At 40.3% G+C, this 22,657-nt stretch overlaps 1 protein-coding gene across 1 annotated transcript; it reads left to right on the plus strand.

Annotated features, from left to right (window-relative positions):
• The first annotated feature begins 982 nt into the window (after positions 1-982).
• On the plus strand, positions 983-12,751 carry tfap2a (transcription factor AP-2 alpha). Its single transcript, XM_042398793.1, has 7 exons — positions 983-1,027; positions 3,591-4,010; positions 5,300-5,351; positions 6,990-7,215; positions 8,110-8,228; positions 9,963-10,104; positions 11,508-12,751. Exons 1-7 carry the CDS (start codon positions 983-985, stop codon positions 11,794-11,796), a joined length of 1,293 nt encoding a protein of 430 aa, XP_042254727.1. The 3' UTR covers positions 11,797-12,751.
• Positions 12,752-22,657: the final 9,906 nt, after the last annotated feature.

Raw genomic sequence — 22,657 nt, forward strand, 5'->3', positions numbered from 1 at the left:
TCCACCAAAAATGGTAATCCAGGTTTTAAACGAGAGGGGCCAACGCCTTAAAGAGCTGGCGACCTGTCTGCTGACCCACGACCTGCTGAGGTGAAGGCTCGGCCGGCGACAGGGCAGAGCCAGGCTCCTCTAGCCGGTCATTCAAATGAAACAAGGCCATGTTGTTGTGTTAATTATTTACATTCCCCAAACCCTGCGCCCTTACAGGTAGTCAATGGACCTGTAGAGCCGCTTCGAATGGCTCACTTTTTTAACATAACATTGAAAGAATAGCCTCTCAAGGTCTCCACTCTCAATGGGATTAAAATAACAGTTTGGAAGTAGAAGAAAAAAAAAATCAAGGTTAACAACAAAGTGTGTGACAGGGTGCTATTTGCATAGGCATGCTGTTTTAACATCAGCTCCTGGGAAACTAATCTGTGAGACACTGATTGTGTAGGGTTGAGACTTTTACCAAAAGTTATTTCAGAGCAGAAATATATTGTTATCATATAAATATTTCACTATATCGTTAAAACAGCATTTCTGGAGTCTGATGTGCGCATCTCTTGCCTTGGAAAGACATGTGAAATTACACTAGAAACCGTCCCAGGTGCATGCAGGTCCCCATGCATGACTATATACCCTCCCCTCAACAAACACACACATACACACATACACCTCACTGAACAGTAGAGATAATAAGCATGTGTAGCGTCTTGCTGCTTTAGTTTTTACCTGTGCGCTGTCCATTGGTGTTGTGTGAGCAGACGGGGGGAATCAAACGGCTGTTGATATGCTAATGAGGCCCTGTGCCAGTGTTATTACAGAGCTGCTCCAGCCCTTCACTTCCACCATTAGAGGGAGACCTCAGAGCGCAAGACAGACAGCAGCCCACAGCTTCAATAAAAGTAGTTTTTCTGAGCGGGGAGCACAATTCACTGAGTGAAAACAAGGCTAAGGCGATACCTATACTCAATATCCACCTCAACAACCCATGAAAATGCTTTGGAAATTAACTGATAACATTAAATATGAAGATTGCGAGGTAAGGGGCTCATTTTTTTTTGGATTAATTTCGTTTTATTTAAATTTTTAGAAATGCACTGATAATTATTTGAGGGATGTGTTGTATTGTTTTGTTCCAAATATGTCATTCTTTTGACAGCTGTTATTGAACACATTTAAACCAACTGCAGGAGAAATAGATCCTTGTCTTTCATTAATTTTTATAGGCTCTTTTAATTTGTGTATTTGCGTCAAGTCTAATAATATTATTATTAATAATAATAATAATGATGATAATAATAATAATAACAATAACAATAATAATGGCAATAGCAACGTTATTTAATATAATAGTTGCATGAGTAAAATTACATCAGTGATTTTAAAAATATTTTTTATCTTCAAATTTACATCTAAAAATAAATCCAAATATTAAATGACACGTGAGCGTATTAAAATAATTACACACACTTACCACAAATTTAATTGAAAATAAATATTTTGACTAAATGGCAGATGTAACGCTAACACAGCCTGCTTTATTCAGTGCTTAAATGGCATGACATTTACCCTTCACTTTTAATATATCTGCAACATGAGCCGTTAGATTTTGCGTGTGTATTGTATGTGTGGAGTGCATACACTGAGTGATTGTTGTTATGAGCATAGACAAAGTTTGGCAGTAATATCAGGGACTTGTTTAGGAGTGGAGAAGCCAGTCGAACGTGTTTTCAGCCGCGTCCTGTGAAGATAGGGACGGCCGGGAACAGGAAAACAAAAGCTTTGCACCTCCGCGTTCATGTTATGGTAGTTTTTTTTTTTTTTTTACACATACAGGCAAATATTTACCCGCTGGTATCGATTCAAATAATACAATTTGCAATCGAAATCCGGTCACAAACCAGTGTTGCGTAATTTCTAAATGCATAATTAGACAGGAAGGGGAGTAGAGCTCTTTTGGTCGCGCGTAAAAGTTCGCTGGAGCGCCGGATCCGAGCGGCCCTATCATAGACTTTTTTTTGGGATTTATTTTTCTCCGTCTTTCCGGGTCAAAGTTAAAAGTTAGCCGGTGTGGCTTTGGGTTTGGAGTCGAGGAAGAACCCGTGGATTCATTCGGAGCTCCATGGAGGACAGCTCGCTGTCGGAGTCTGAGGTGGAAAACAAAGGGGCGAGCGGTAGAAATGAGCTGGTCGGAATGCCCATAGCGTCGTCTGCTGGATTTTCACCCAGTTCAGAGGTGCACATTGTTTCCTTCCATACCTTCTTCTTTCCCTGTCTATGGTCCACCTCCCTTCATTCCTATATCTTTCTTTCACTTTTGCGCTTTGGCCCTGGGACCCTTTTAAAATCCCCCCCCCCCCTCCTCCCTCTCTCTCTGATTCGTCAGACGAGAGTGAATGTCCCTCTTTTTCTCTCTCTCTCTCTCCACTCCCTCCTCACTCTCTCACTCCCTCTTTCTCTCTCTCCCTCTCTCTCTCTCCCCATCTCTGATTAGATATACTGATTCCTCCTTTCAATGGACGTCATTTAAGCGCAGACTCCTGCCTTGAGTTGCGTCCTCCGCTTCACGCCCGATTTCCGACCATTCTTTCCTTATTATTAAGTATTCCTGTAATATTAATAGTCATGAATGCGTTCTATTAGGAGTCCAAGAGGGAGACGAAGAAGCGGCTCTTTTGCTAATATGAGCTCAAGCGAGGGGACGGCAGCACTGTGATAGAAGCCAGGAGAACAGGGAGAAAGAGGGTTTACCAAGAGAAACTTTTCAACCCAAATCCGCCAGCAACGCCGAATATCTGCATTTTTAGACCCAAATGAAGGGCAGCGGGGATCTAACCAATTATTTCTGATGGATTATCGTCCTGCTTCTGTGGCACATATCTGATCGCCGGGGCCATCGTGATCTTGCAGGAGAGAAGAGTCTTTTCGGGGGACTAAACATTTTTTTGGGGGGGTTTTGCTTGTAAATTACATTTGCTCGCCCCCAAACACTCACAGTGTTTTTTTTGAACTGATTATTCTTTTCTTGAGTCGCACCAAAAATCCTTTCAGATGTTAGTGCACAGTTTTTCCGCGATGGTAAGTTGCTGGAGCCTCACCGTGTCAGACACTTCAAAATTTTTTTTGTTTGCAAAACATAATTTTGTTTCTTTCGCTGAATAATGTTTTGCCAAGTTTGCATGCTTAAAAGCTGTGGATCATCTTGGAATAACGCTGAAAAAAAACAAAAAAACGCAAGCTTCGGTTGTTTATTTGAAGGCATTTCCACGTCCGAAATTCGATGTTTCATTTCATCATTTACTTTTTGCAATTTATCCATGATGTTATTTTCGAAAAAAAATATAGAGTAGTGATCGGTGTGAGCAACTGATGTCTATAGTGTTTAAAATCCATTTCAGAGACAATGATATGAATTCTGTGTAGATTCCACACTTGGTCTAATTCCTGTCATCCACTCAGGCCATATTTGAAAATGCCCCATCTTAAGCCCGCAGCATTCAGCAGTTTAAACAGAGAGGAAAACTACATTATTTTACCGTGATGTGTTTAAAAAAATGTATTTTAGGCTAAAACACACTTTTCTGTCTCTCCTCCCCTGCTAGGATCGCCACGACGGCACCAGCAATGGGACAGCCAGGCTACCTCAGCTGGGCGGCGTGGGCCAGAGTCCCTACACGAGCGCCCCTCCGCTCTCCCACACACCGAACTCGGACTTCCAGCCCCCGTACTTCCCCCCGCCCTACCAGCCCATCTACCCGCAGTCTCAGGACCCTTACTCGCACGTCAACGACCCGTACTCCCTCAACTCCCTGCACGCCCAGCCGCAGCCGCAGCACCCGGGCTGGCCGGGCCAGAGGCAGGGTCAGGAGAGCGGCCTGCTGCACCAGCACCGCAGCCTGCCCCACCAGCTGTGCCGGGAGTACCGCAGGGAGGTGCTCCTACCGTCCGGCCACGGCCTTGACACGGGACTGTCGGACTCTATCCCTATCCATGGAATACCTCACTCTTTAGAAGATGTTCAGGTAAGGCAGCGTTCACCTGGGTTTGTCCTTCTGTGGGTTTACTCGTTTAAAAAGGAAAAGTGTAATGTCGCTGTAATTACTAATATTAGACTCTGCTGGCTAACAGTATATATTTAAAATTATTACTATTATCATTATTAATAATAATAATATAATAATAATAATAGTGATGGTGGTGTTGTTGTTTATTTATTTATTTTTTGTAATGCAATTAGCCTATTATTATAATTTGTAGCAGCACCCTGTCGTTCATAATTGCTATTATTATTATTATAATTATTATTAATATTATTAATATCGTATAGGTATAGGTAAGTGTTTATCTGTCATTATCATTGTTAGATGATAGATGTCTTCTTGATTGTACGCTTTATGGTTCGGGTGGCTCTTAATTCAGCCATTTTTTACTGCCTGAAAAAAAAAAATAGCATGAAAAAATATTTTCCATTATGTCAAGATTATTTTTAATAAAACAAGCACAATTTTGCATCCTGAGTTCAGTTTATAAAATATAGTTTTCAGAGCATATCTATTTTTAAACGCTGTTACTTTAATCCGATGTGATTATGTTCAATATAACTAAATCCAATTCAGTGAAATAGATAAAACACATTATACGCCGACAAGGTTTCCTCCATGTTCTCTGACTTTATTTGATTTCTCTGTTTGAAAAAAAAAAAAAAAAAAAAAAAAAAAAAGATCAAGCTTGCCGTTCTTTCAGGATAATAACACTGCATGCATACTAACACGAGAATTGAGTTTTGGTGGATTGAGTTTAGGGTAACTGCTGCGATTACTAAAGATGCATGATGAATGAACGCTAAAATTGTCAATAACCGTCATTCTTATTGAGAGTATTCTTCCCAGTTTTTAATCAGAAACAAACACCAATAATCCTCTAATTAGTTCATAGGCCTTTAATAGGCTGCGCTGTCGTAATTACTATCCAATCTAGATTAGAGGTTTCCTTGTGAGTAGAGCCAATCTGAGGGCGAAATTAGGTCAGGATTATGGGGCGACACATCTTAGTTATTTAAGTCTGAGTTTGTGATCTAGTGTAATGCGTCCATCAGTGTAACCCGCTGAAAACACGCATGGACAATAATAACAGGTATGGGCCTCGAGAGCCTCCATGTTGGATGATTGTGGCCGCTAATTGTGCCAGGCTTTGTTCGTGCACAGCATTCTGAGATGAATTCACTTACACAGACTGATATTTTATGCCTTTGTGCTAAAATTGTCCATTTTTTTTTGCTTTTTTTTTTGTTTTTTTTGCGTTTGTGTCACAGTCTGTTGAGGATCAAGGAATTCACATCCCCGACCAGACTGTAATTAAAAAAGGTAAGCAATTTCCTCCGAGATATCATGCATGTTTCTGTAAGCTGCACACTACTAGGCTACACACACACACACACACACACACACACACACACACACACACACACACACACACACACACCATTCACCATTCTGCTCGAGAGAACTCGATGCAATGCGGTAATGCCTGACTGATCCTAATACGCAGTAGCCTATTTTTCATTACATGGTTTCCAAGTGCATCAAACTGGCTGCACCTTTTTTCTCGCTGATGGAATTTACTGTCAGCGTTTCAGAGCAGCGGGGAGATGAGTAGAGCTGGTGGGCTTTGTAGGCCCCGTGGTATTGATGGTCAAAGATACAGGCCTATAGACCATCCTGGCACTTCACTGGTGGAAGCCAATAGCTGCAATCACGCTGCATGGTCAAATCTAAAATGGAAGTTGGTACCGCTGGATGGAGCACAGGCCTGCCCTGTGCAGGATGATAGTCTGTCGTTTATAGAGGGAATCAAAACTCGGCTTGGAAAAAATAATCAGAGACTGTTTATTAATGTTTTTATGACTGTTTTTTTAAAATCTAAATCTCCTTTTCATATTTCCTTTGCTGATGGTTGTTGGATTATATTGTTTCAATATTTTTATTTATTTATTTGCTGTCAGAAATTCAGCCTGATTCATCTTGTTTATGATACAACACGGGGGAGGCCTTTTTATGGTCAGATTTAAAAGCGTTTTGTCAGGTCACATTAGAGCTCACCAGATAAGATATGGAGCGATTTTTCTGTATATTTTTTTCTGTCCTCTTTGCTTTCTTCTTCTTCTTCTTTTTTTTTTTTATTTCTGCCTTCTATCTGCGCATCAACATGATAATTGGCTTCTTATATTAGTAATCTCAAGAGTTCGTTTAACTCCTATTGTCTCTATTAGGCTCCCCTGAGCCATTAATGTCACAAGTGATCTATCCAAAGGCGCACAGTCCCCTTTGTCTCCGGTTACTGCACACCAAAACGGTGTAAAGCCCAGTATGCGTTGAGCAACCCCCCCGGTGTGAAATCACACACGGGCGACGGTGTTTTGTTATGTTATGTTATATTATGTCAAAATAGGTAGAGAATATCTCTCGGTTGGTGTGGTTGCTTTGCGCACAGTCGATTCATGGTGTGGCGTGAGCAAAAAAAATAATAAAATAGGCTGTTTGAGCGCTCAGATGTTGGAGATTCTCGCTGTCTGCGGCTGATATCTATACATTAAAAAGAATGACTGGCGTTTTCTAGATAATGTGAATGATGTATTTTACGTGTGTATCTGAATGACAATTATTCCTAATAGTCTTGATGTCAGTGATCCTACAATGCAACACAATTATTATTATTATGATCATTATTATGATTATTACTGCTATGTATAGGCCTTTGTTAGTCGCTTCTCTCTGCATGTCCAGGTTGCTGAAAGTGTACACATGTGGTGCTAAACTCTAAATCCGGGGCCTAAATCCCCCCTTCTCATTTAGTTAAGGCTCTGCATTGCATGGAATTCACTGAGCACGGTCTCTCTCCTCTCTCTCTCTCTCCCTCTCTCTCTCTCTCTGTCTCACCCCCTCCATCTCATCCCTCCCTCCATCCACACCATCCCTCCCCTCCCCTCCCGTTTCCCTTGCTAGGTCCAGTGTCTTTATCCAAGAACAACAACGTCTCCGCCATCCCCATAAATAAGGACGGTCTTTTCGGAGGGGTGGTAAACCCCAACGAGGTGTTCTGCTCAGTTCCGGGTCGCCTGTCCCTCCTCAGCTCCACATCAAAGTACAAGGTCACGGTGGCGGAGGTGCAGAGACGCCTCTCGCCGCCCGAGTGCCTCAACGCCTCACTGCTGGGCGGGGTGCTGAGGAGGTGAGTCTGACTGCAAAAAAAAAAAAAAAAAAAAAAAAGCTCTGCTCTCTATATACCTGTGTGTCTGTGTGCGTGTGTATGAACTCTCTCACTCTACTCCAATCCATTCCTCCTCTCTCTCTCTTTCTCTCTTTCTCTCTCTTCCTCTCGCTCTCTCTCCTCTGTACCAAGAATAATTAAAATCGACCAACCATGACACCTAGCTCCTGCATTTAAAGCAGGAGGGGTCTGTTAAATTCCATATTAACTTCCCTAGCGCACTGGATCTCTCTCTCCTCTCTCTCTCTCTCTCTCTCCTCTCTCTCTCTCTCTCTCACTCTCTCTGTGTGTGTCTCTCTCTCTCAAATTAATGTAGGCCTAGTCTGTTTCAACCCCAGCTCTATAGGCCCAGTGAAGGCATTACACATGAAAACATTGGTCTCCAGTGAACTGTCTACTGAACTGCTGCAGACACGCAGCCAGTTATAGTGCTGCCTATTAAGTAGGGCTTTATTTATTCATTTTGTAAAGTATTTGTCTGATGGTAAAAACGCCACGGCTCTTTTGGTATTATTTATAGTTTGTATCAGGGATGTGGTGCAGGGCAAAGCCAGCCACATTCAGTCCATCCACCCTTTAATTAGTATTAAAGAGTTAGACCACATTTATTGGCTGACAACAAGTACAGAAAGTTTCAAAAAAGTACTGCTGTTTTGACAGTGGTTTTTTGCTTGTAAATTGCCTGGAAACCCACAGTTAACGTCTCCTTCAATTTATTTATTTGGGATTATTTGCACAAGCCCTATTTAGTGTGCAGTACCTTTCAAAATCTTCATCATAGATTAGCCCCACTTAGAGAAATTCCTACACATGACCAACACTACAATGAATTTTTGCTTTGTTTTACTGTCACAGGGCCAAGTCTAAGAACGGAGGAAGATCCTTAAGGGAGAAGCTGGATAAAATCGGCTTGAATCTACCTGCGGGCAGACGCAAGGCAGCCAACGTCACCTTGCTGACGTCACTAGTGGAAGGTAAGTCGGGTGCATTTTAAATCACGTTCCCACTCTTGTTGCTCCCGCGATATCAGGTGCTTGCAAACAGGGATTTTTTTTTTCTTCTCCTCTCTCTCTTTCTCTGTGTTGGAAATCAGCATATGCGCTCATCCGTGTAATGTGGACCGACTTTGCCTCGCAAGTAATAAAGCATGAAGGATGTGTGTGTCTATGTGTGTGTGTGTGTATGTGTGTGTGTGTATGTGTGTGTGTGTAGGAGACACACACACACACACATACACACACACACACACATACACACAGAATGGTGCTGGTAATTCTAGTGGCTTTGCAGCGTTGGCCTTCGCTTTCAGGAGCACACTTGCAGGTCCACGGCTGGCCTAGTTCATACACTGGATGAATTTGTGTTGAAGTCCAGTTAATTATTGAGTGCTGCTTGTTTATTGGGCGCCGCTGAGCTGTTTCACCTCATGGATGAAAAGTCGATTGATTTATTAACCCTGCATTGTTTCAAACAGTAACACAGCCTGGATATGGCTGCGCAGGGCTGATTTTTAATGGTGACTTAACTCATTCGTTAGCTTCCCATGCTTTTGGTTTTCAGTGAAGATTTTTGTTGCATGCAAATGATGTAGCGTTGACCTATTGGGAGCTATATATGGTTTTTTTGGGGCCTATTAAAGAATAAATTAGTCAATTATGGCGCGTTGAAAAGATGCCTTTGTCGCGATTGGATAAATCCATTTTGCTTGCAGAGTTGAACCTTATTATTCAGTGCGGTGGTATTTGGTGTACTGTGGGTTTCCAAAGGTGAAAGCCTGCGATGGTTCATTGGTCTCTGTTAATCATTATTGCAGAAGAGGACCGAATGCAATATTCATTGTGCTTCGTAGAAATTTGGTGCTGTATTGTAATGAGCCTGGAGAAATGTATGATTCTGGGTAATAAGGGGGTGGTGGCACGTGGGGGGGTGGATGGAGGAGGAGGAGGAGGAGGAGGGGGGTGAAGGCAGCCGGTTATTTAGTGAAGGGACACTGCGTTTTCTGAAGTGCTGTCATTGTTTGTGATCCGCTCCATTTTATGGAAACGAGTTTACTGGACTTGAGCTTTGATGCTAATTGGCGCATGCGTTCTTCCGGAGCAGAGGCTTATGGGCAGGAAGCCCCGCAGTAAAAACTCAACTGCTTCAGGAAATTAAAACCAAAGACTTGGGGGGAAAAAAAATTCAACCAACAAGAGACAGGAGCTCAGACTCGGACGGAATGAAACTTGCTATTCTCATAGCTGAAGTATGTAAAGTGAAAGTGAGATTTAGTTATAGCCCTTTAAAATTGCTTCCCCATGCCTTTGTGATCTGCTGGACTTTCAATCATGTGCAGGCATTGGTAATCAATGACATGGTGTTAAGCATGACGCTCCGTCTATATTTCAAATCCAGTTATTGTTTCTCCCTCTATATTTAACATTCTCACGGTATGGAGGAATTCAGGAGCTGGACGTGTATTGACAACTCGCAGGGCTGTTGTTATTATTATTTGTATGCTGTTATTGTTGTTATCATCATTATTAATGTTGTTTGGAAGGTACAGGTGCCATAAACCCTGCTGTCTTAACGGATAAACAGTGGACGCTCTGCTCAGATCAGATTAATCATGTGTTGGCCCAAGCAGGGAGTGTGAACTGCTCTGTATTTGATGTAACCATATTTAATAAGCAAACACATTCAACCTCATTTTTTTTTCTCTTTCTCAGGCGAAGCGGTACATCTTGCCAGGGATTTTGGTTATGTATGCGAGACCGAGTTTCCAGCCAAGGCAGTAGCTGAATATGTAAACCGTCAGCATTCCGACCCAAACGAACAAGTCCAAAGAAAAAACATGCTATTGGCCACGAAGTAAGTGCTATTATCACATTTCACTGTGCATCCCCGGTCTGTGCCAGTGTGTGTGTGTGTGTGTGTGTGTGTGTGTGTGTGTGTGGCGTGTGTGTGTGTGCGTGTTTATTTGACAGTCTTTCACACACACACACACACACACACACACACACACACACACACACACACACACACACACACACACACACACACACGCTTTTTTAAAAAATACATCCATCATATTTTCTCCGTCTGTTACATGTTTTTAACACATGCAATATTTATACATCATATCAGATGTGTGATCATGACAAAATATGTTGTCTACATAATTTTATATCCATATCAGTCCACTGATGCTATTGGCTAGTCAGATATTACACACTTTGAAATGTTACTCGACATTTGTGGATTTCATTCAGACACTTCCTTTTCTGTTTTTTTATTTAATCAAGGGTTTCAATACAATATTATAAATTGTAATTAAATATTTGTATGTACTTCTGTTGGTGTGTTACTGCCTCAGCCACGCGCTCAGCAGCGTTTAGTTTGGCCTGTGATTTCATTGACACTGACCAGTAGCTGGTTCTCATCCAGCGCTGCTATTGGTGTTGGTTATTTTTATTATACGTTAACTGAAACATGGGAATGGCCTTACAAGGCAAGAGGCCTGCATTTAATATTGATGACGGGCCGCTATAATCAAACAGCTGTCAGCTATAACCACTTATTACTGGCTTTCTGGGTGTTATGGCGCAACACCATGAAATGGAAAGTTAACTCACCTTTTCATGGCGGAACACAATTTTCTCACGTTTGAAAAATATTGCACTTAAATTCAGAGCATTTCATATAAGTAAGATTTAAATTACACACTTTTAAAGTGATGAAAGCATTAATGTTTCGCGACTATTATTTTATTGTTTGGTGTTTTCAATTTGATCATCAGCGACTGAGGTTCAAAGTTGACACTGCAGACATGATCGTTTTACATCAACAAGTCATTTGGACTCATGTTCTCTAGTAACATTTTATTAATATTATTATTTTTTAAATAAAAATGAAATTTGCTGCCACTGAGCTGAGAGATTTATTTCCACCTGTTTGTAGCTTCAGGACATTTTTTTTTTAATTTCTGGAAACAAAGCAGAATATGTAATGCACTTTCAGTCCACCAAGAATATTGACATAAGTTGAATTGCAAGTGGACTTATCTCACCTCTGTGACAGTTCTCTTTTTACTCGCTTTAAGCAAAAATTTAATTTACAAACCACCTCCCCTGCATAACTGACTGATTTTAAAATGGACATTTTTTGCAGTGTTTTCATGTATTTTATTAGGACTCTATGATGCTTGCAGGAATATCCGATGCTCTAGTTTGGTCATTAAAGTAACACCTGGCTCTCTTTTTTTTTTTTTTCAGGCAAGTCTGCAAAGAGTTCACAGACCTGCTGTCCCAGGACCGCTCGCCGCTGGGAAACTCACGGCCGCAGCCCATTCTTGAACCGGGAATCCAGAGCTGTTTGACCCACTTCAGTCTAATCTCGCATGGTTTCGGGACCCCGGCACTGTGCGCGGCAGTCACAGCCCTGCAGAACTATCTGACCGAGGCTATCAAAGCCATGGACAAAATGTACCTCAACAACAACCCCAACAGTCACTCAGATAACGGCACTAAAGGCGGAGACAAAGACGAGAAGCACAGAAAGTGATGTTTCCATCCCACCTTCACCGAGGGCTAAACCCCAGGGCCCTTCTGCTACACCAACCCACACCCCTCCGCCTCGCCCGGGCCCCCACCCATCCAATATAAATATTATAAATACCTTATAAATACTATTGATAAAGTTAAACGTGCCACTTCCTGATCTTGCGCGGTTTTACATGTTTTGTTTTTACATCCCACTTTGGATTCACGGGGGAAACGACGCAAGAATCTTCTTCTTCTTCCAACACCTGAACCATATGAAATGTTATTTTAAAAAAAAAAAGAGAAAAGAAAAAAAGCTGCAGAGGAACAGCTGCAGGGCGAGGAAAAGGTGTATTGCCTCAGCCAGAGGACTTTTTATGTACTCCCCTTATTTTTTATGAGCTGCAACGAATGGACTGAAATCCAGCGACCCCTCTATATCTCAATTTTACGATTGTGACAAAAACGAAGCTAAAAGAGGATGAATTCTTATCAGTATTGTGAATAATAAACTTGAAAAACAAAGAGAAAATCCACAGAGCTCCATGTCATGACTTCAGTTGTAGACTCTCACACTCTCTCTCTCCAAGCGACCAACTTGAACTTTTTGAATTTCAACACGATTCACGGTTATATAAGGGAATCAGTGTTCATGTATGTATATATTTATTTATGTGTAATTTAATGGGAATTGTAAATATGGTGCGTCTGTTGAAACTTCTTTTTTTTTATTTATCTGGTGCCTCCTGTTTTAGTGGGTTTGAATATTCGGTTAGTTCTTCATGTGATTTTATGGTTCTTAGAAAACAGAAGTTTGGGGTATTTTTTATTTCTCTGGGATATTTCAATTCAGCCCTCTTGTAGCATGTTGAGGCGACATTGAAGCAAGTGAACAAATTTAATAGAAATAAACTTCCATTTCTCTCTATATATATCATCCTTATTCAGTTTTTTTTATTTGAGACGGAGCATAAGTGAGACCCTGAGGAGAACTGTTTTTTTTTTTTTTTTTTTTTTTTTTTTTGTGTTTCTATTTTCGTTTTTATACAAGCTTTTATGTGTTGTGCCAATCAGAATACGTTTCACCTCTTGTTCTCTCCTTGAAGCACCATAAAAGCAATAAATGGAATATTGTCTTTTTTTAAATGTTCGAAGACATTCAAAAAAACATTTTTTGGGACCACCTGATATCTTGTTATGTCCGATAATGTCCAAAATTGGAGGCGGTTTTAGCTGTATTGTATAGACATGTGCTGGCAATAGTTCCCATGCCTGTCAATGTATTATAGTCCTTTGTTGCCCAGAAAAAAAATAAATATTTGATACGCTTCATCTCGATTTTTATTCATATCTTTTAATTTTTTATTCACTGCTTGATACGTCCGGGTGTTTTTTTCCCTTCTTCTCTTTTTGGTCTTGGTATTTTTTTTTTCCCATTCTGAACGGCTACAGTAATTGAGTTTAAGTCTCCCCTGACGATTGCTCCTTGCAATAAGAAGCTGAACTCATTGTTTCCCTCAAGTATAATAAAAAAAAAAATCTTACTTTAAACTCCCTAGTTCAGAGCACAGGATCTTATGCAGGCCAAATGGCTCACAACAATGGATATATTCGCGTTTGAAGTGTGCAGCGCCACCCCTCCAGCTAAAACCCTCTGAGATGTATATGGGCCTGGTGTGCAATGTTTGGTTGTTATAGGCTATATTTGGCTCCCCCCCCCCTCACCCCCCCAACTCCCCCCCCATACTGTGCTGGAGCCTTATTCAAAGACATGCATCAAATATTTGTTATGTTGTTTGCCTCTCAGTGTAATCAATGAACAATCAGCGCTCAGTATGCTGGGTTTTTTTTTTATGTATATTTCGTGATATAATACTTTCATAACGAATTTCTTCCCCTAACTGGTATTAAGTCTCATTTTTTTGGCTGAGTGAGTCTATAAATGTGGTTATCACGCTGGCTGTAACAGCAAATCTGATGCTGGCCTTTGCTTTATTTTGCGCGAAGAGCTGCAGAGAGCAGGCCGTTGCATAACATTTGAGTTGACTTTGATTGTATATTGATGGCGTGGCACCTATAGCTCGAAATCAATCTCGTCTGGAGCATGAATCAGCCTGGTGATATATGCATCTTGGTATTGTTTCTTGCTTTCCCTATTTCACTGTCTGGTAACCATGCAGTTTAAAATATTGTAACACTGGGAGATAGAACACTGGGCGACCCCCCCCCCCCCCCCTCCCCTTCTTCCTCCTCCTTCTCCTCCTCCTCCTCCTCCTCCTCCTTTTTCTCTCTCCAATCTCCTCAGCAGCCATATTTATTATCTGCATGATTTTCGGGCCCTGGTTTAATTCTGAGGCAGTTGTTTTGCAGGAGGGTGAATGAAGCCTAACTGTACATGTCCTTGGCATAATTGCGATGCACAGTGCTGGAGCAGGTGAAGCGAGGCATTGTCTGTCAGGCCCTGTTTTTGTTGGCTCAGTCCTCAGATTGTGTGTGGGATCCTGTCCTCAGGCACAATAGCTCACTCATAAAGGGGAGAGACTACCCGGCTGCTCCTGCTATGGTGGATGTGAGAGGGGGGAATAGCATAAATAGTCACTTTAAGGGAAAACAATCGTATTAAAACAGCATTCATTGGCATTAGCGGGAAAAGGAAGCCCCCTCACGTGTGTCATTAATGCTAATGTTATTTAATAAATTTATCGGGGTTTGCTTGAATGAAAACAGGTTTTTGAGGGTGAAACGAACGCATTAGAAATAGTGGTATCTGTGACAATGGTGGATATTTGTGCGTGTTATTAGTATGAGATGAGGAGGATCGCAAGGCCTGTAATTGTGTCTTTTTGTGTTATGGAATTGGAGTGTTAAAGAAACTCCAAATCCCATTGTCTGTCGTTTGTTTACACAGATACCGGCATATACAATAATTTGCATAGCTTTTTTTTTAAATACAAAATTGTAATTTTACCCTCATTTGATCTTTAACAGGTAGAGCTAGTTTCTCATAATGCCTCACAGCGAAAGTCATTTGCAAAAAGAAAAAAAAGAAAAAAAAAAGAAAAAACAAGGAGGTCTGAAATTTGAAGAGCCAGTCAGCAATATCCAGCTGAATTCGGCTAATTCAATCCATAACTGCTGCTTGTCTCAACTAAACCAATTACAGCTGATTCCCGTATAGTAATTAATAAGTGTGAGGCCTGTTGTTATCAAATATCCCGGAGAATATGTGAAAATAAAATATATACCAGGAGTTAAAGTGATATATTTTTGATTAAGCGTCGTCTGCCGGCAGATGATCATGCTCAGGGATGAATTGTGTGAATTGTGTGTGTGTGTGTTCGTGTGTAGTTGTGTGCGGAGAGTTATATCTATTCATTTCATCCAGTATTTGTCTGCATGGTAAAGACAGGTTCAGTAGGCTGCTGCTGTTGATATTTATAGTTTGTAGCAGAGATGTAATGAAGGACAAACACAGCCAGACTCAGCTAAACCACCTCTGTGTGTGTGTATGTGTGACACAAATCTTGCTTAAAATCATTCGCTGCAGCACCAAATTGAAATTAGTTATGCATGCATGTATGGTTAAATTAAAGGGGAAATTAATGTTTGCGTGCTGACACTCCAAATATATTTATTTTTCATGGCAGTCGCCTTCTATTGATCACTGTCTGTCGGGCATGAAACGCAACTTTTCATTTGCAACCAGCTGCACATCACTGCTGTGCTCATCAGTCCTGTACAAATGTGTCCCATCCACTTTACACGCTAGCAGCCATGTTTGTGGTCAGAAAGTATTTAGATGATGCTGCTGAGATCATTGCTTGGTGGAAGGACTGTCTGCATGGCCTAATTACCCTGTAGCGCCATCGCTACAACAGTCTGCACTGTAACGCTTGCAGGCAATGCTTTGGAGCTGCTTGCCTGCATGGGAACTTGGGAAGATATAGGGCAAAAGCCTACAAGGATCAGACTTGTTCACTGCACTGCCAGAAATGTTATATTGGTATGATTGGAATGTGATTGAAGCCCAGCTGTCCTCTTGACATTTAAAGAGTTATCTGAGTATGATGGAAATGGAAGTGATTGTTTAAAGATGATCAGTTATTGCGCAGCACTATGGGGAAAAAAAAACAACAAAAAGATTAGTGTTCACATGATGCTGGAAAGTTTTTCTTTATTCATGAAACAGAGATGTTTTGATAGAGGATCTTGATGGACTAAACATGTTGGTGTTGTAGAAACACGAAGGGAGACAAAGTCTTAAATGATGGAAAACAGATGGTCATTTATCGATAGAATTTCTGCAAACTCAGTGCTGTCAATTACAGGCCTCCTTATATCCTATTTTTACTAAGTGCGCATTTCAAACTGCCGGCTTAATATTAAGTGGCTTGGACAAGACGCAGGGCTCCTCTAAATGACATTTGATACGGTTATTGGTGCAATCGAATTATGTGACTTTAAAGTTTGCAATGAAGCGCAAAATGGCTAATTGTCCTCAACTCTGACATCAGCCGTCATTTGAGGCTCTGGCCCCCCGCCTGGCGTTGACCCCCTATGGGCCCCTTGCCCGCTCTGCAAGCCAGGGCTCAGAAGCCAAGAGAGGTCAATGACTCCACCAAATCGCCCTTGATTACTTGAGACATTAGGTAATCGATTAGAAAACATTAAGTGACTTTGAATAAACAAAGCGGCTCCTGATAGGCTCTGGGGCTCGATAATTCCACCGCAATATGGCTCATTCACTACAAGGAGAGGTGTATGATAAGTTTTTACTTGACATCTTTGCACGCACGCGCTTACACACACACATTTCTGTACACACCTACTGAACAATCCAAAATATAGAATATGTATTAGAATATATAAATATAATAGGCCCATAGGTTTTTATACAGATTTAATTTAGCAGTTTTACAATTAAAATGATTTTGATGCATTTTTAATGGTTTCTTTTTGCCATTTTTTTTTTTTCAACCAAGCATGGTTTTATAAACAAAAAAACAATGTTAGTGCGCTGTGACAGCACTTATCAGGAATCATTGTTGTCCTGCAGTCACCTATCAAGCACTGAGGTCTGCCAATGTCATGGTCTTGTGTATCCTCAAATATATGGAAAAAAAAGCGGATTAAAATTGTGTTAATGTTTCCCTACTCGGTTAATGCAGTTTATTTTCTAGTTTTAGTCATTCTCTCTCTCTCTGCCTCTCTCTCCGTGTCTCTCCTTCCTTGCATCCTCTGCAGTCAGCCAGGGGGGGAGTGTCGCCCCGGGCCAAACATATGCTTCTTTCCATTGCACTAATCCAAATGCAGCGTGGAGGAATAATTGCTCGAGTGGCCGTGGCTTCGCAGGGGCTTTGTCCCTCACTGGCTCCCGTCAGCCAGGCACACGCCATTTCAATCAACTCTCTCTCTCTCTCTCTCTCTCTCTCTCTCTCTCTCTTTCTCTCTCTCTCTCTCTCTGTATCAAACCCCAGACCTTTTATCAAACCAGACCCTCACGCTTGATAGACACAGCCATATCCCTTAAAATGTTTTTTTTTTCTTTTTTCTTTTTTCTTTTTTTTTTTAAATCCCTCCTCATGTGTTGTTGTTGCTGTCAGGTCATCATATTTGGAGCAACATCTTCATTAATATTGACAATTCTGCACGTTTGGCAGGCTTTATTGGCAAAACGGTCACATGTGTATTGACTACAAATGAAAGTGACTTTTTGGTGACTTTCGTCAGCGCTTCAGACTATTTTTTTTCACAGATTTCAAGAAGGGAAAAATCATCTCGGTCATTCAACCAGAAAGTTGACACAGCTGATTATAACTTTATATGATTCCTGCAAATCAATGAATATGCGAAAAAGACAAAAATGATGTGAGAAATGACAAAGTTTATAGAGCAAAACATTTTTTTCTTAAACGTTGAAAGAGTTTAGGGAGTCTAAAATACCTGCTGGCATAATAATAATAATAATAATAATAATAATAATAATAATAATAATAATAATAATAATAATAATAATAATAATAATAATAATACATTATTTGTGCCATTCATACACATACATGTACTCGCATTACATATATACAAGGGCTTGTAAAAATACACTTTGTTAGGAAAATCATTCTAGACGTATTCAAATTTAAATACAATAACAATTAACTACAAAATTGGGAAAAATTTGGGACATTTGAGAAGTTTTGGTGGATAGTAGCAGGTGGACAGACAGGTCTTGTCATCTATGTACCGGCTGTTATCTCACTTTAAATGGTTGAAATCATTAGAAAAAGGTTATTTGATAAGGGAACAAAAACTGTATGTTTTCCTGTGATGAATTCACAGACATGCACGGTTTCTCCAGCAAGGTGCGTGAAAGTAAATGAAAGTGCATATCGGCATGTATTGTGTCCTGTACACACACATACACACATGCACGCACACACACACGCACATACACACACCCGGCGCTTTAACACCCTGTGTCACCCTTATTATCTGCGAATCAACGATGAAAAATCACTCTAGTAAAATGTAGCATTTGCTAGGAAATCACATATTTCCACGGATAAGGCATAGAATAAGACAGAGAGAGAGGTGGGGGTAGGGGGTGGCAGCGGAGAGCCGTGGATGTCTGACTGAATTAATAGACATGATAATTTCACACTATTTCATAGTGAGCTATCTGTTCCATCACAGCAAAATAAAAGGGTCACTGCGCAGCTGTGGCAAACCCCAAGCGTTATTATGAAGTTTGATGATAGACCCCCCCCTTCCCTTTCTTTTTTTTTTCCTCTCTTTTTTTCTTCTCCCTGGTACTTTGCTTCAGGCCAGCAATAGCTCGAGGCCACGCCGGTGCCTCCCCATGATAAAGGACTTATACTCTGTCTGTGCGCAAAGAAAGCCGCAGCAGCTTCTCTCTCTCCCGAACCTAATCAACTCACTGGCTTGGCCCTTTAACGATTGGTATACACCCCCCGCCTCTCACTCTCTCTCTTTCTCTTTTTCTCTCCCTCTCTCCCTCTCCCTCTCTCTCTCTCTCTCTCTCTCTCTCTCTCTCTCTCTCTCTCTCTCTCTCTCTCTCTCTCTCTCTCTCTCTCTCTCTCTGTCTCTCTCTCTCTTCCTCTGTTTCTTTCTTTCTGAGGGTTACTGCACATTTTTGGGGGTATTTATTTATTTATCCTACAGTCCAATATCCAAACGCGTTTATCATTCTGGGAGCGAAAAAAAACATGAAAATAATACTATTTACTATAAATTATTATTATTATAAATAATAATAATAATAATAATAATAATAATAATAATAATAATAGAAGGAAAGGAGAATAGGATGAGAATAATAATATTATAATAATATATTGACACTATATAATGTATAAGACAAAGGAAGTCATTTGAAACATGATTGAAATTTAGTTGTATTTAGTTGGAAGATACAAAACTCTGAAGGACACACTTAAAGTCTCCATAAATGTTCTGCTGTCATTCATAACGGCAACCACTTTTTTTCCATAAAGTTTTTACTTCTGGACTCTTTTTTTATTGGGTATGTACTTTTTTTATCCAGCAGCTCAATAACCAAACACATTTTATGAAGTGTGAAGAACTTTGCGTCCAAATTCATGTCAGCGCCGTTGTTCACAGAATCTGAAGACAAGTAGGTGTATTTTTCGTTCCGCCCCCAAAACTGTTTGTTTTCCAAATTTATCGCTGAAATGTATCGACAAATGGGACACATAATATGGACCTGCTCCCCCTGCAGCGTTCCCGGTTGATAGGGACCTAAAACTCTACGGTGATAGGGCTCATTCTGTCCATATGGGTTTGCTTCTGCCTTCAAGTCAGCCAGTTTTAACTTCATCCAGCAGGGAAAAAACTCTTAATGCACTGACTACAATATTTATTTTAAGATCTAAAGGGAGAGAGGACTGATGTTTGGTGCTTAACTCCCACAAATGCCACTATTTATTTTTTGGAAACTTCAGAAACAACTTGGCTGTTGGTTTTTTGGGTATTGCAAGCAATTTTTTGATAAAAAATGAGCATAGAGTGCCAAAAACAAATGTCCGCCTCACTGTAAACGCAGAATAAAGTGAATTCAAGTCTGAAGGATTCTTGCCAATTAGCCTTCTGTCGTGTGGGTGTGTCATCATCATCATCATGACACTATAAGAGATAAATACGTTAAATGGAATAAACATAATTATTAATTTCTCACTTATTGAATTGACATTTCAGCTTAAATCTTTGTCACATTATTGATCGACATTGTGGTTGTAACAGTATACAGTATAGAGTGACAGTGAGAGATGGAGAAAGGAGAAGGGGGTCTCTGACATGTGACAAAGGTCATGAGCCACTTTAAAGCTCACACTCCTGTGAGCACATGATATCTGAATCTTCGGAGCTATACTGTTGTGGAGGCTGACCTTAATAATATTTGTATGGAGAAAGAAATCTATGTTATTTGTATATGTGTGAAAAACTGGGGCTGTGTGGACTGAACTGGTCTGGTCATAGTTTCAACTTGTGTAATTCGAGACATTACACAAGTTGAAACTATGACCAGAAAATTCCCCCGACTTCAATAAAAAATAGTGTTACCTGCAACATCACTCCTTGAATAAAAGAGGGGTTTTGAAAGTTGTCTAACATATTGATAATTCTGCTGCCAAGCTGATTTCGCCTGTTTTCAATATCTACTTTTTGCCATGACAAAGAATTACAAGGTTTCCTTGTTTAGTCTAGAATTTCACACATAACTGAGTGGAAAACTCTTTCGAAATAGCATTTAGACTATTGTTACAAGTGAAAGCAAAACTAATGGAACAAATTTTTGGTAGTTTAATAGCACTTTAAGGTTGGCTGATCTGTCTGTACAGGTGAAACCTTTTCATAAACTTACAAGGAGTCCATATTTTGAAAAAAATGAAATCAATGAATAAAATTGACTAAAAATTACCCTGAATATTAGGTTGTACAACGTTATTCATGTTGTTGTAGGACATGCTACTAAAGCAAACACACTCAGATCATTTTCCACAACAGTTCTCAGTCCTTTGTTTTGGCAATATTACTATTTCTTGTATAAAAAAAAAATGACATGAAACCTATCTGGTTATATTTTGCTCAGTCTTTTGGGTGCAATAAAGATTAATTACTTTGCCTAAGGTTAGGGTTAAAACTTTTGGTCATGGTTAGTGGAGGATACAGTCCAAAAATGCATAAAAACCTTAAAAGCCCCCCATCTCCAACAGAAAATATTATCCTTACTCAGAAAGTTCTGTTTCATAGCTGATATCTCAGCTAATGCAATAACAACACAGTGCTCTGGAAACATGGGATGCAACTGTAATCCTGAAATCACTTGGAAAATCAACACAAACATGGCTGATCATGAAGCCTTATTGTAGTCTTAAAACAAATAAGTGATCTAACTTAATAATCTCCCTGTCTTGTGACTGGTGACTTGTTGACTCAAACACAAATGCCCATGAAGCAAAGAAACTATTTTGTGCCATGTTTGTCTTCAGTAATGTGGCTTGTTTAAAACTACCGTTAATTGATCTTATGAAAACCAAAATTGTAATTGTATGTTGTTTTTCTTCAGTTTTTCTGTCATTTTCAGTCGATTCTGCGAGCAGCTGATAATAATGTGATAACTTTACAGCCACATGATTAGCTTAAAGAAGAGTCTTGTATGGTTGAGAGAGTTAGAGAGCTTGGTCTGGCCTCTCAGAGCCTGTGAAGAAATGGTTTTGATCTTACCACAGGCTAAACACTGCCAACAGGACTTGACATTGCAGAACAATTTCCCAATTACCTTTTGACATGCATATTGACACAAATGCGCAAAACTGTAATTTTCTCTCTGAATTTGTTAGCTTGAGGGGCTCACTTTCATGCCAGTGGATTGTCAGATGTGCTGCTCTCTCTCTCTCTCTCTCTCTCTCTCTCTCTCTCTCTCTTTCCAGTAGTCTTATATATGTGAGTGTCCAGAAAAAGGATTCCCTCCTGACAGCTGGAAAATGGAAAAGACCATTTTCAAAATGGAGGAAAAAATATGTGTGCACCCTAATGAGGCTTCCTTCATGAGAAGTGTACTTTTTGTTGTTTTTTTTAAAAAAAAATATTTATATCTAGTTGAAGTTTGTTGTGAGTTTGTGTGTTTTACAGATGACTCATATTTTAAAAAAATGTCTCTGAAAAATTGAGTGTATTTTTTTTTTCATGGTTCATGGTTTTTGGAACCTTCATAGATGTAAATGTGATCTGATAGTTTGCTTCGACAAACAAGTTTTATCTAATCCTACTGAACACTTGTGTGGCAAAAACCTCAACCTTTCCCAATAAACTTTGCAAACCTCACAAACATGTTGTCTCTCCATTGTCAATCTCAAGGTTCTGGCCAAACTCAACATGCCAGTTGACACTGAAATGCCATAATCACTGGGATGTTTTCTTGTGTTTGAGATGTCCAGGCAGCAAGGAGAGGAGAGAGGACGATGGCCATGTCATCATGAGCTTGTCATCGTGTTTGGCTTGATTGGCACATGCTAGGCCAGATTACAGGAGCTGGTGTTGATGGAGGGTTACCCTGAGACTCCCAGCCGCCTGCTATCAGGAACCCCCGAAAACTGGGTCAGACTTGGGCTTGGCTCTGCCCCGAGCCCCTTTGCCCCAGCTTTGGTCCCAATGCTAGTGCTAGTGGAAAGGAGGATCAAGCCTCGGGCCTCGGATGAAGGCCAAATCCCAAGCCAGTACCTCAGCCCTCCTACAGTACGCATTTCCAAAATCAGAATCACATATATTTATAGCTTTCTTAAAGTAAGAGAAATATGGTTTTGCCAACAAGTTAAAGTTATAAATAATGACACTTTTGACTACTT

The sequence above is a fragment of the Thunnus maccoyii genome, chromosome 21 (assembly GCF_910596095.1).
Source record: "Thunnus maccoyii chromosome 21, fThuMac1.1, whole genome shotgun sequence".
Classification (NCBI taxonomy): domain Eukaryota; kingdom Metazoa; phylum Chordata; class Actinopteri; order Scombriformes; family Scombridae; genus Thunnus; species Thunnus maccoyii.

Bases quoted from the DNA above. Each gene is read 5' to 3' on its own strand.
- tfap2a (XM_042398793.1), top strand. From the start codon at position 983: ATGCTTTGGAAATTAACTGATAACATTAAATATGAAGATTGCGAG. The intron at 4,011-5,299 runs GTAAGGCAGCGT...TTTGTGTCACAG, and splicing joins ACTCTTTAGAAGATGTTCAG to TCTGTTGAGGATCAAGGAAT. The intron at 10,105-11,507 runs GTAAGTGCTATT...TTTTTTTTTCAG, and splicing joins AACATGCTATTGGCCACGAA to GCAAGTCTGCAAAGAGTTCA.